This window comes from Oncorhynchus nerka, linkage group LG27 (genome assembly GCF_034236695.1).
Source record: "Oncorhynchus nerka isolate Pitt River linkage group LG27, Oner_Uvic_2.0, whole genome shotgun sequence".
Classification (NCBI taxonomy): domain Eukaryota; kingdom Metazoa; phylum Chordata; class Actinopteri; order Salmoniformes; family Salmonidae; genus Oncorhynchus; species Oncorhynchus nerka.
The window spans coordinates 98,512,714-98,527,336 of record NC_088422.1 but is presented as its reverse complement, the minus strand read 5'-3'; the positions used below and the strand labels follow the sequence as shown (position 1 = coordinate 98,527,336).

The window sequence follows — 14,623 nt, the reverse complement described above, 5'->3', positions numbered from 1 at the left end:
CATTCACAATCATTCATACTTCATAGAAAGGTCTCCCATTCACACTCATTCATACTTCATAGAAAGGTCTCCCATTCACACTCATTCATACTTCATAGAAAGGTCTCCCATTCACAATCATTCATACTTCATAGAAAGGTTTCCCATTCACAATCATTCATACTTCATAGAAAGGTCTCCCATTCACAATCATTCATACTTCATAGAAAGGTCTCCCATTCACAATCATTCATACTTCATAGAAAGGTCTCCCATTCACACTCAGAACTAAATCACAATTGAACCATGAAAGGACGATGACTATCTGTGTAACTTTAACTACAGAATCTGTCAATTTATTATCTTCTATAAATGGTATCCCTCAACAGGTGTATTCAGTACTGTCACCAAAGTATGTAGCCTATCACATCCTAGCCAGTTGAGAGAGGAATGTTCTGTTCTACAGTAGCCTATCACATCCTAGCCAGTTGAGAGAAGAATATTCTGTTCTACAGTAGCCTATCACATCCTAGCCAGTTGAGAGAAGAATATTCTGTTCTACAGTAGCCTATCACATCCTAGCCAGTTGAGAGAGGAATGTTCTGTTCTACAGTAGCCTATCACATCCTAGCTAGATGAGAGAGGAATGTTCTGTTCTACAGTAGCCTATCACATCCTAGCCAGTTGAGAGAGGAATGTTCTGTTCTACAGTAGCCTATCACATCCTAGCCAGTTGAGAGAAGAATGTTCTGTTCTACAGTAGCCTATCACATCCTAGCCAGTTGAGAGAGGAATGTTCTGTTCTACAGTAGCCTATCACATCCTAGCCAGTTGAGAGAAGAATGTTCAAGTTCTACAGTAGCCTATCACATCCTAGCCAGTTGAGAGAAGAATGTTCCGTTCTACAGTAGCCTATCACATCCTAGCCAGTTGAGAGAGGAATGTTCCGTTCTACAGTAGCCTATCACATCCTAGCCAGTTGAGAGGTCAGAATCACAACACATATCCTCTTATATGCCAACAGCGTGAACAAAAGGAGAAGTGACTCTGATGTAATGCATTTCCATGTATATGATGGGGGGGGGAGTTATTTAATGAACCAGTCAGGAAGCAGACATTAATCTGTATCTGAATAACCATAGACGGCCATGGCAGAAGCCTCCATTCTGAGTAGTAGCAGCCAGATGCTCCGTTCCATTCAGCTCTACAGTGCTATACAGCCTGTCCTGCACCCAGCCATCCAGGCTGAATGCAGTTATTATCATGGAGGGAAGCCATATTGTTCCAAAAAAAAACGCTGAATAGTTAGGAGGTAAAACTGTTGGCACTGCACTCCTTGTTCTGCTAGTACATACGCAGTGTCAAAGAGGGTGTGTGTGTGTGTGCGTGTGTGTGCGTGTGTATGTGTGTGTGTGTTTACAATAATGCAGTATGTGTGTGTGGTGGTTGTTAATTTGTGTGTGCATTTCTATGTGTGTGTGCGTGTGTGTGTGTGTGTGTGTGTGTGTGTGTGTATGTGTGTGTGTTTACAATAATGCAGCATGTGTGTGTGTGTGACCTGTGAGCTGTGTTTAGCATATGAATGTGTCCCAGGGCCTGTGATCCTTCTAGTAGCTCCTGTCAGCGGTGACCTGGACAGCGCTGTATTTAAAGGTCTTTCTCCCGGACTCTTGGAGCTGACATGAACATCTTCACTAAAGTATACGGACTAGCCCAACAAACCAGGTATGTTCAGAGTGCTGTGATCAGGGTGTGCTGCCCGTCCCGTTCAGGTGAGGTGTTAGATAGGGGAAGAGTGGTGGTGGTGGTGGGGGGTATTCTACAGTAGTGATTCTGTGATTCCCTGACCCCCCCCCACCCTCTACAGCCCCCCCCCTCACCCCACCCACCAAGCCCGTCTGTGTGTCCGTCCGTATGTCTGCGTATTCACAGGCGGCCCAATTCTGATATTTTTTTCTCTAACTGATCTTTTGACTAATCAGATTAGCTCTTTTGCCAATAATCGGGCTAAAGATCAGAATTGTGCTCCCTGTGTAAACGCAGCCGTAGTTCCTCTCTGTCCTCTAGTTTGTGTTGCCCACCGTCTCTCCGACTCTGTTACACATGACCATACAAATAGTTACAGAGAATCCTGTAGGATTATAGGATCGCTATCAGAGTTGGGGTCAATTCCATTTCAATTCCAGACAATTCAGGAAAATTGGACATGGAATTAGGTTTACTTTCTGAACTGACTGGAATTGAAATTAAATGGACTTCAACCCTGATCTCTATGCACATGACACCAAAAGTCGCCCAAATCATCATTGATGGCTAGCCTGATTCCCGTTAAATCATCTAATTTTGAACGATGGCTAGCCTGATTACCGTTAAATCACCTAATTTTGAATGATGGCTAGCCTGATTCCCGATAAATCATCTCATTTTGAACGATGGCTAGCCTGATTCCCGTTAAATCATCTCATTTTAAATGATGGCTAGCCTGATTCCCGTTAAATCATCTCATTTTAAATGATGGCTAGCCTGATTCCCGTTAAATCATCTAATTTTGAACGATGGCTAGCCTGATTCCCGTTAAATCATCTAATTTTGAATGATGGCTAGCCTGATTCCCGTTAAATCATCTGAACGATTTTGTTAAAACTAATTTTGAATGATGGCTAGCCTGATTCCCGTTAAATCATCTCATTTTGAACGATGGCTAGCCTGATTCCCGTTAAATCACCTAATTTTGAATGATGGCTAGCCTGATTCCCGTTAAATCATCTCATTTTGAACGATGGCTAGCCTGATTCCCGTTAAATCACCTAATTTTGAATGATGGCTAGCCTGATTCCCGTTAAATTATCTCATTTTAAATTATCTCGATGGCTAGCCTGATTTTAAAAATTTTGATGGCTAGCCTGATTCCTGTTAAATCATCTCATTTTGAACGATGGCTAGCATGATTCCCGTTAAATCACCTAATTTTGAATGATGGCTAGCCTGATTCCCGTTAAATTATCTCATTTTAAACGATGGCTAGCCTGATTCCCGTTAAATCATCTAATTTTGATCGATGGCTAGCCTGATTCCCGTTAAATCACCTAATTTTGAATGATGGCTAGCCTGATTCCCGATAAATCATCTCATTTTGAACGATGGCTAGCCTGATTCCCGTTAAATCATCTCATTTTAAATGATGGCTAGCCTGATTCCCGTTAAATCATCTCATTTTAAATGATGGCTAGCCTGATTCCCGTTAAATCATCTCATTTTGAACGATGGCTAGCCTGATTCCGTTAAATCATCTAAATGGCTAGCCTGATCATCTCATTTTGAACGATGGCTAGCCTGATTCCCGTTAAATCATTTTGAATGATGGCTAGCCTGATTCCCGTTAAAATGATTTTGGATGGCTAGCCCCGTTAAATCATCTAATTTTGAATGATGGCTAGCCTGATTCCCGTTAAATCATCTCATTTTGAACGATGGCTAGCCTGATTCCCGTTAAATCATCTAATTTTGAACGATGGCTAGCCTGATTGATAAATTATCTCATTTTAAATCACCTAATTTTGAATGATGGCTAGCCTGATTCCCGTTAAATCATCTCATTTTAAATCATCTCATTTTGAACGATGGCTAGCCTGATTCCCGTTAAATCATCTAATTTTGAATGATGGCTAGCCTGATTCCCGTTAAATCATCTCATTTTAAATGATGGCTAGCCTGATTCCGTTAAATCATCTCATTTTAAATGATGGCTAGCCTGATTCCCGTTAAATCATCTAATTTTGAACGATGGCTAGCCTGATTCCCGTTAAATCATCTAATTTTGAACGATGGCTAGCCTGATTCCCGTTAAATCATCTAATTTTGAACGAGCCTGATTACCGTTAAAATTTTGAACGATGGCTAGCCTGATTACCGTTAAATCATCTAATTTTGAACGATGGCTAGCCTCATTTTGATTGACCGTTAAATCACCTAATTTTGAACGATGGCTAGCCTGATTCTCATTTTAAACGATGGCTAGCCTGATTCCCGTTAAATCACCTAATTTTGAATGATGGCTAGCCTGATTCCCGTTAAATTATCTCATTTTAAACGATGGCTAGCCTGATTCCCGTTAAATCATCTCATTTTAAATTTAGCCTGACGATGGCTAGCCTGTAAATCATCTCATTTTAAATATGGGTTTCCAGTTTATAGGAAAGGATTGAAACACAATTCTAGTTTGTCATAATGGCCTGATTTTAAGGATAAGTCACAAATGGCACCCTATTCCCTATGTAGTGCACTACTTTTGACCAGAGCCCCATACAGCCCATACAGGTCTGGTCAAAAGTAGTGCACTACATAGGGAATAGGGTACTGTTTGGCACACGTCCTAAAATTACATTAGACATTATTACTGGAAAAACAGATAACCATTCCGTCTTTAAAGTATAATCATTGGCTCTATAGATATCAAATAAACGTTTTAGTCACAGATACATGCTGTCCCTTATCGGAATTTGGCAGCAAGATTATTGATGTGTGTGTGCGTGCGTTTGCGTGCGTGTGTGTGTGTGTACATCTGAGTGAGATAGCTGGCAAAGGTGCTGTGGACAAAGGTCATGTAGCCAAAGGTGCTGTGGACAAAGGTCATGTGGACAAAGGTGCTGTGGACAAAGGTCATGTGGACAAAGGTGCTGTGGACAAAGGTGCTGTGGACAAAGGTGCTGTGGACAAAGGTCATGTGGACAAAGGTCCTGTCTGCAGTTCATGTGTTTAACTAGAGGTTCCTCCATCCTGTCTCCGCAGCAAGCTGGGGTCTGTGCTCCAACGTGCCTTCTACGGGTCCAGTGGGAGGGTAGGTCCAAACGTGTGATGCCCTCGTCCAACACACAAGATAACGGAGCTGACTTTTTAAATCAGAGCAAAACCGTTTACATATTTCATTAAGTTAGTTATTTCATAGAGAAAGCCCATGTACCACGTCAGTAAGTTAGATATTTCATAGAGATGTACTATGTACCACGTCAATAAGTTAGTTATTTCATAGAGATGTACCATGTCAGTAAGTTAGATATTTCATAGAGATGTACTATGTACCACGTCAATAAGTTAGTTATTTCATAGAGATGTACCACGTCAATAAGTTAGTTATTTCATAGAGATGTACCACGTCAATAAGTTAGTTATTTCATAGAGATGTACCATGTCAGTAAGTTAGTTATTTCATAGAGATGTACCATGTCAGTAAGCTAGTTATTTCATAGAGATGTACCGTGTCAATAAGTTAGTTATTTCATAGAGATGTACCGTGTCAATAAGTTAGTTATTTCATAGAGATGTACCACGTCAATAAGTTAGTTATTTCATAGAGATGTACCACGTCAATAAGTTAGTTATTTCATAGAGATGTACCACGTCAATAAGCTAGTTATTTCATAGAGATGTACCGTGTCAATAAGTTAGTTATTTCATAGAGATGTACTATGTACCATGTCAATAAGTTAGTTATTTCATAGAGATGTACCACGTCAATAAGCTAGTAGAGATGTACCGTGTCAATAAGTTATTTCATAGAGATGTACCGTGTCAATAAGTTAGTTATTTCATAGAGATGTACCACGTCAATAAGTTAGTTATTTCATAGAGATGTACCACGTCAATAAGTTAGTTATTTCATAGAGATGTACCACGTCAGTAAGCTAGTTATTTCATAGAGATGTACCGTGTCAATAAGTTAGTTATTTCATAGAGATGTACCACGTCAATAAGTTAGTTATTTCATAGAGATGTACTATGTACCATGTGAATAAGTTAGTTATTTCATAGAGATGTACCACGTCAATAAGCTAGTTATTTCATAGAGATGTACTATGTACCACATCAATAAGTTAGTTATTTCATAGAGATGTACCATGTCAATAAGTGAGTTATTTCATAGAGATGTACTATGTACCACATCAATAAGTTAGTTATTTCATAGAGATGTACCATGTCAGTAAGTTAGAGAGAGTTGTTTATATTTACTTAGTGGTTGTTGATGATGATGTTATTTTGTGTGTTGATATTGTGTTGTCAGGTGACCCTTTTCGAACAGCGTAATTTTGCCGGCAGACGTCTGGACCTGAGTGCCGACTGCCAGAAACTAAGCGACAAGAACTTCCCAGAGAGATGCAACTCTGTGCAGGTGGAGAATGGAGCGTAAGTGGGTTAGGGCTCTGTGGAGAATGGAGTGTAAGTGGGTTAGGGCTCTGTGGAGATGGAGGGTTAGTGGGTTAGGGCTCTGTGGAGATGGAGGGTTAGGGCTCTGTGGAGATGGAGGGTTAGGGCTCTGTGGAGATGGAGGGTGAGTGGGTTAGGGCTCTGTGGAGATGGAGGGTGAGTGGGTTAGGGCTCTTTGGAGCTGGAGCGTAAGTGGGTTAGGGCTCTGTGGAGATGGAGGGTAAGTGGGTTAGGGTTAGGGCTCTGTAGAGATGGAACGTAAGTGGGTTAGGGCTCTGTGGAGATGGAACGTAAGTGGGTTAGGGCTCTGTGGAGATGGAACATAAGTGGGTTAGGGATCTGTGGAGATGGAGGGTTAGTGGGTTAGGGCTCTGTGGCGATGGAGGGTGAGTGGGTTAGGGCTCTGTGGAGATGGAGGGTGAGTGGGTTAGGGCTCTGTGGAGATGGAGGGTGAGTGGGTTAGGGCTCTGTGGAGATGGAGGGTTAGTGGGTTAGGGCTCTGTGGCGATGGAGGGTTAGTGGGTTAGGGCTCTGTGGAGATGGAGGGTAAGTGGGTTAGGGCTCTGTGGAGATGGAGGGTTAGTGGGTTAGGGCTCTGTGGAGATGGAGGGTTAGTGGGTTAGGGCTCTGTGGAGATGGAGCGTAAGTGGGTTAGGGTTAGGGCTCTGTGGAGATGAAGGGTTAGTGGGTTAGGGCTCTGTGGAGATGGAGGGTTAGTGGGTTAGGGTTAGGGCTCTGTGGCGATGAAGGGTTAGTGGGTTAGGTTAGAGCTCTGTGGAGATGAAGGGTTAGTGGGTTAGGGTTAGAGCTCTGTGGATATGGAGGGTTAGTGGGTTAGGGCTCTGTGGAGATGGAGCGTTAGGGCTCTGTGGAGATGGAGGGTGAGTGGGTTAGGGCTCTGTGGAGATGGAGGGTTAGTGGGTTAGGGGGCTCTGTGGAGATGGAGGGTAAGTGGGTTAGGGCTCTGTGGAGATGGAGGTTAGTGGGTTAGGGCTCTGTGGAGATGGAGGGTGAGTGGGTTAGGGCTCTGTGGAGATGGAGGGTGAGTGGGTTAGGGCTCTGTGGAGATGGAGGGTGAGTGGGTTAGGGCTCTGTGGAGATGGAGGGTTAGTGGGTTAGGGCTCTGTGGAGATGGAGGGGGGAGGGCTCTGTGGAGATGGAGGGTTGAGTGGGGGCTCTGTGGAGATGGAGGGAGTGGGTTAGGGCTCTGTGGAGATGGAGGGTTAGGGCTCTGTGGAGATGGAGGGTTAGGGCTCTGTGGAGATGGAGTGTTAGGCTCTGTGGGATGGGGGTTAGGGATGGAGGGTTAGGGCTCTGTGGAGATGGAGTGGGTTAGGGCTCTGTGGAGATGGTGGGTTAGGGCTCTGTGGAGATGGAACATAAGTGGGTTAGGGCTCTGTGGAGATGGAGGGAGTGGGTTAGGGCTCTGTGGAGATGGAGGGTGAGTGGGTTAGGGCTCTGTGGAGATGGAGGGAGTGGGTTAGGGCTCTGTGGAGATGGAGGGTTAGTGGGTTAGGGCTCTGTGGAGATGGAGGGTTAGTGGGTTAGGGCTCTGTGGAGATGGAGGGTTAGTGGGTTAGGGCTCTGTGGAGATGGAGGTTTAGTGGGTTAGGGCTCTGTGGAGATGGAGGGTTAGTGGGTTAGGGCTCTGTGGAGATGGAGGGTTAGTGGGTTAGGGCTCTGTGGAGATGGAGGGTTAGTGGGTTAGGGTTAGGGCTCTGTGGAGATGGAGGGTTAGTGGAGGCTCTGTGGAGATGGAGGGTTAGTGGGTTAGGGTTAGGGCTCTGTGGAGATGGAGGGTTAGTGGGTTAGGGGGCTCTGTGGAGATGGAGGGTTAGGGCTGGTTGCTCTGTGGAGATGGAGGGTTAGGGGGTTAGGGCTCTGTAGATGGAGGGTTAGGGTTGGGTTAGGGCTCTGGAGATGGAGTGGGTTGGAGGGTTAGGGCTCTGTGGAGATGGAGGGTTAGTGGGTTAGGGCTCTGTGGAGATGGAGGGTTAGTGGAGGGTTAGGGCTCTGTGGAGATGGAGGGTTAGGGCTCTGTGGAGATGGAGGTTAGTGGGTTAGGGCTCTGTGGAGATGGAGGGTTAGGGCTCTGTGGAGATGGAGTGGGTTAGGGCTCTGTGGAGATGGAGGGTTAGTGGGTTAGGGCTCTGTGGATATGGAGGGTTAGGGCTCTGTGGAGATGGAGGGTTAGGGCTCTGTGGAGATGGATCATAAGTGGAGTGGAGCCACCTACTGACATTAATATGTCACTGCAAAATGACACGCATTCTTCTGTATAGAAAACTGTGGATTATGGACATTGAACAGGAATACCTGTTTACTTCAAAAATACCAATTTCATTCAGAACAAACAAATGAGATGGAGGAATTTATTTTCAGGTATCATTGGAGTAATGGATCTGGGTTACATTCTTAATGTGTTCATCCTAAGACATGTAGAGGGTTATCTGGTCCCTAGTTTCCCCCTCCACCACCCTGTTTGTTGTCTGCAGTCATTGTTCCACTGTTCAGAGGTTGTGTCTATGTGTGTGTGTGGTTCAGATGGGTGGGCTACGAGCAGGAGAACTTCAGAGGTTGTGTCTATGGTGTTGTGGTTCAGATGGGTGGGCTACGAGCAGGAGAACTTCAGGGGTTCAGGGCCTGTGGAGATGGAGGTTTAGAAGGGAGAGTTAGGGCTCTGTGGAGATGCCCAGGTGGGACCATGTTAGGGCTCTGTGGAGATGGAGGTGAGACGGAGAGGCTCTGTGGAGATGGAGGTTAGTTGGTTAGGGCTCTGTGGAGAAACAAACACACACAGGGACAGGGCTCTGTGGAGATGGAGGGACAGACAGGCTCTGTGGAGATGGAGGGTTTGGGTTAGGGCTCTGTGGAGACAGAGGGACAGGTCAAACAGGAGGGTGGGGAGATGGAGGTTAGGGCTCTGTGGAGATGGAGGGACAGTGGGACAGACAGACTGTGGAGATGGAGGGACAGACAGTGGAGATGGAGGGTTAGGGACAGACAGGAGATGGATCACAGGAGTGGACAAACAAACACACATTAACATGTCACACACAAAATGACACACATTCTTCAGACAAACAGACAAACATACAGATTAATCACATTGAACAGGAAATACTTTCAAACTAAAATGACTAGCTACTAGTTTCTGTTATTGGCCAACCTGGAACAATTATCCCCTGAGGATAGACAGACTGGGACAAACAGACACAGACACTAACCTTCTGTATCGTCTCTCCCAGGAATTTATTTGCCGAGCCCATCTGTTTGAGAGGGCTGGGTTCTCTGGTAAGAGGACAGAACTTACAGGATGACATCCCCAACATGATGACTCGCTACAGTCTCAACAGGGCTGCCTCTATCCGTGTCCTGGGTTGTCTGCAGTCCTCTATAATATACAGTCTCAGAGGTTGTGTCTATGTGTCCTGGGAGATGGGTGGGCTACGAGCATAAGAACAGTCTCAAGAGGGCTGTCTATGTGTGTCCTGGGAGATGGGTGGGCTACGAGCAGGAGAAGTCTCAACAGGTTGTGTCTATGTGTGTCCTGGGAGATGGGTGGGCTACGAGCTATAAGACAGTCTCAACAGGTTGTGTCTATGTGTCCTGGGAGATGGGTGGGCTACGAGCAGGAGAAGTCTCAGAGGGCTGCCTCTATCTGTGTCCTGGGTTCAGATGGGTGGGTACCCTCAGGAGAACAGTTCAAGAGGTTGTGCCTCTATGTGTGGGTGGTCAGATGGGTCTATAGCATACAGTCTCAACAGGGCTGCCTCTATCCGTGTCCTGGGAGGGGTGTAAGTACCCCTCTATAATAAGTCTCAACAGGGCTGCCTCTATCCGTGTCCTGGGATGGGTGGGCTACCCCTCTAGGATATACAGTCTCAACAGGGTGTCTATGTGTGTCCTGGGATGGGTGGGCTACCGAGCTATAAGAACAGTCTCAAGAGGGCTGTCTATGTGTGTGTGGGAGATGGGTGGGTACGAGCTAGGAGAACAGTCTCAACAGGGCTGTCTATGTGTCCTGTGGAGATGGGTGGGTACCCCTCTATAAGAACAGTTCAACAGGGCTGCCTCTATGTGTGTGTGTGGAGGGGGGTACGAGCAGGAGAACTATACAGACAGGGCTGTCTATGTGTGTCCTGTGGTTCAGATGGGTGGGTACCGAGCAGGAGAACAGTCTCAGAGGCTGTCTATGTGTGTTTGGAGATGGGTGGGCTACCGAGCAGGAGAACTTCAGAGGGTGTCTATGTGTCCTGGGTGGTTCAGATGGGTACCCCTCTAGGGAGAACAGTCTCAACAGGTTGTGCCTCTATGTGTCCTGGGAGATGGGTGGGTAAGTAGCATAAGAACAGTTCAACAGGGCTGTCTATGTGTGTCCTGGGAGGGTGGGCCCCTCTATAATAACAGTCTCAACAGGGCTGCCTCTATGTGTGTCCTGGGAGGGGTGAGTACCCCTCTATAATATACAGTCTCAACAGGGCTGCCTCTATGTGTCCTGGGAGGGGTGGTACCCCTCTATAATATACAGTCTCAACAGGGCTGCCTCTATCCGTGTCCTGGGAGGGGTGTAAGTACCCCTCTATAATATACAGTCTCAACAGGGCTGCCTCTATCCGTGTCCTGGGAGGGGTGCTATAATATACAGTCTCAACAGGAGAACTATCCGTGTCCTGGGACAAGTACAAAACATAATATACAGTCTCTGGGACAGGGCTGCCAGACAGTGTCCTGGGAGGGGGTAAGTACCCCTCTATAATATACAGTCTCAACAGGGCTGCTCTATCTGTGTCCTGGGAGGGGTGCAGAGACACACCCTCTATAATATACAGTCTGAACAGGGCTGCCTCTATCCGTGTGTACCCCTCTATAATATACAGTCTGAACAGGGCTGCCTCTATCCGTGTCCTGGGAGGGGACAAACACCACTATAATAGGAGAACAGGGCTGCCTCTAGAGGTCCTGGGAGGGGTGTACCTATCTATAATATGACTGGTCTCAACAGGGGTGCCTCTATCCGTGTCCTGGGAGGGTGTAAGTACCCCTCTAGGATATACAGTCTCAACAGGGCTGCCTCTATGTGTCCTGGGAACAGACACCCACTAGCTAGGAAGAACTCTCAACAGGGCTGCCTCTATCCGTGTCCTGGGAGGGGTGTAAGTACCCCTCTATAATGACAGTCTCAACAGGGCTGCCTCTATCCGTGTCCTGGGAGGGTGTAAGTACCCCTCTATAATATACAGTCTCAACAGGGCTGCCTCTATCCGTGTCCTGGGAGGGGTGTAAGTACCCCTCTATAATATACAGTCTCAACAGGGCTGCCTCTATCCGTGTCCTGGGAGGGTGTAAGTACCCCTCTATAATATACAGTCTCAACAGGGCTGCCTCTATCCGTGTCCTGGGAGGGTGTAAGTACCCCTCTATAATATACAGTCTCAACAGGGCTGCCTCTATCCGTGTCCTGGGAGGGGTGTAAGTACCCCTCTATAATATACAGTCTCAACAGGGCTGCCTCTATCCGTGTCCTGGGATCCGTGTCCTGGGGGTGTAAGTACCCCTCTATAATATACAGTCTCAACAGGGCTGCCTCTATCCGTGTCCTGGGAGGGGGTAAGTACCCCTCTATAATATACAGTCTCAACAGGGCTGCCTCTATCCGTGTCCTGGGAGGGGTGTAAGTACCCCTCTATAATATACAGTCTCAACAGGGCTGCCTCTATCCGTGTCCTGGGGGGTGTAAGTACCCCTCTATAATATACAGTCTCAACAGGGCTGCCTCTATCCGTGTCCTGGGAGGGTGTAAGTACCCCTCTATAATATACAGTCTCAACAGGGCTGCCTCTATCCGTGTCCTGGGAGGTGTAAGTACCCCTCTATAATATACAGTCTCAACAGGGCTGCCTCTATCCGTGTCCTGGGAGGGGTGTAAGTACCCCTCTATAATATACAGTCTCAACAGGGCTGCCTCTATCCGTGTCCTGGGAGGGGTGTAAGTACCCCTCTATAATATACAGTCTCAACAGGGCTGCCTCTATCCGTGTCCTGGGAGGGTGTAAGTACCCCTCTATAATATACAGTCTCAACAGGGCTGCCTCTATCCGTGTCCTGGGAGGGGTGTAAGTACCCCTCTATAATATACAGTCTCAACAGGGCTGCCTCTATCCGTGTCCTGGGAGGGCGTAAGTACCCCTCTATAATATACAGTCTCAACAGGGCTGCCTCTATCCGTGTCCTGGGAGGGGTGTAAGTACCCCTCTATAATATACAGTCTCAACAGGGCTGCCTCTATCCGTGTCCTGGGAGGGCGTAAGTACCCCTCTATAATATACAGTCTCAACAGGGCTGCCTCTATCCGTGTCCTGGGAGGGTGTAAGTACCCCTCTATAATATACAGTCTCAACAGGGCTGCCTCTATCCGTGTCCTGGGAGGGGTGTAAGTACCCCTCTATAATATACAGTCTCAACAGGGCTGCCTCTATCCGTGTCCTGGGAGGGGTGTAAGTACCCCTCTATAATATACAGTCTCAACAGGGCTGCCTCTATCCGTGTCCTGGGAGGGGTGTAAGTACCCCTCTATAATATACAGTCTCAACAGGGCTGCCTCTATCCGTGTCCTGGGAGGGGTGTAAGTACCCCTCTATAATATACAGTCTCAACAGGGCTGCCTCTATCCGTGTCCTGGGAGGGTGTAAGTACCCCTCTATAATATACAGTCTCAACAGGGCTGCCTCTATCCGTGTCCTGGGAGGGGTGTAAGTACCCCTCTATAATATACAGTCTCAACAGGGCTGCCTCTATCTGTGTCCTGGGAGGGGTGTAAGTACCCCTCTATAATATACAGTCTCAACAGGGCTGCCTCTATCTGTGTCCTGGGAGGAGCGTAAGTACCCCTCTATAATATACAGTCTCAACAGGGCTGCCTCTATCTGTGTCCTGGGAGGGGTGTAAGTACCCCTCTATAATATACAGTCTCAACAGGGCTGCCTCTATCTGTGTCCTGGGAGGGGTGTAAGTACCCCTCTATAATATACAGTCTCAACAGGGCTGCCTCTATCTGTGTCCTGGGAGGGGTGTAAGTACCCCTCTATAATATACAGTCTCAACAGGGCTGCCTCTATCCTCCAAGACCTACCAGGTCCAGATACCCAGGTCAGAGGCATTGGTACCCTATTCCCTACATAGTGCACCCTATTCCCTACATAGTGCACCCTATTCCCTACATAGTGCACCCTATTCCCTACATAGTGCACCCTAATCACCCCATTTATTTTTCTGTCCCTGCCTGCCTGCCTGCCTGCCTGCCTGCCTGCCTGCCTGCCTGCCTGCCTTCCTTCCTTCCTTCCTTCCTTCCTTCCTGCCTGCCTTCCTTCCTTCCTTCCTTCCTGCCTTCCTGCCTGCCTGCCTTCCTGCCTGTCTCTTCAGCTGGGTGGTGTACCAGGAGCCTAACTACAGAGGTCCCCACTATGTCTTGGAGAAACGTGACTACAACAACGCCTCGGACTGGGGCTCCCAGAGCAGCACAGTGGGCTCCATGCGACGGGTCCGCTTCAATAACTAACCAGCTGACTCCTGAGTGGCGCAGCGGTCTAAGGCACTGCATCTCAGTGCTTGAGCCGTCACTACAGAACTGGTTCTATTCCAGGATGTATCACAACCGGACGTGATTGGGAGACGACCCATAGGGCGGAGCACAATTGGCCCAGCATCGTCCGGGTTAGGGCTTGGCCGGGGGAGGCCGTCATTGTAAATAAGCATTTGTTCTTAACTGACTTGCCAAGTTAAATAAAGGTTTAAAAAATTATAAGAAAACCCCCCTCATAAACCCCCCTGCCCTAATCCCCCTAACCAACAGGAGGACTCCACACCAGCACCCCTTCCACCTGACACACACACACACACACACACACACACACACACACACACACACACTGTGTCAGCTTAATACACACACATTATGCAAAACTACCAGAAAACTATTTTAATAATAAACAGTAAAAAGACAATTGCTCGTGTTGTGTGTTGTTTTGTTTTCAGGGTTGTGATGATGATGTACTTGGTGTATTCATTGTGGTATATTTTCTCACAGGTTGATAGAAAACCCTGCTACTAATAACACATACAGTATGCAGATACTACTAATAACACATACAGTATGCAGATACTACTAATAAACATACAGTATGCAGATACTACTAATAACACATACAGTATGCAGATACTACTAATAACACATACAGTATGCAGATACTACTAATAACACATACAGTATGCAGATACTACTAATAACATACAGTATGCAGACACTACTAATAACACATACAGTATGTAGAGCAGATACTACTAATAACATACAGTATGCAGAGCAGATACTACTAATAACACATACAGTATGCAGAGCAGATACTACTAATAACACATACAGTATGCAGAGCAGATACTAATA

At 46.7% G+C, this 14,623-nt stretch overlaps 1 protein-coding gene across 1 annotated transcript; it reads left to right on the top strand.

The window, feature by feature from the left end:
* The first annotated feature begins 1,622 nt into the window (after positions 1–1,622).
* On the top strand, positions 1,623–14,183 carry LOC135565411 (gamma-crystallin N-like). Its single transcript, XM_065012439.1, has 4 exons — positions 1,623–1,704; positions 4,768–4,816; positions 6,038–6,159; positions 13,603–14,183. Exons 1-4 carry the CDS (start codon positions 1,661–1,663, stop codon positions 13,736–13,738), a joined length of 351 nt encoding a protein of 116 aa, XP_064868511.1. The 5' UTR covers positions 1,623–1,660; the 3' UTR covers positions 13,739–14,183.
* The last annotated feature ends 440 nt before the right edge of the window (positions 14,184–14,623 follow it).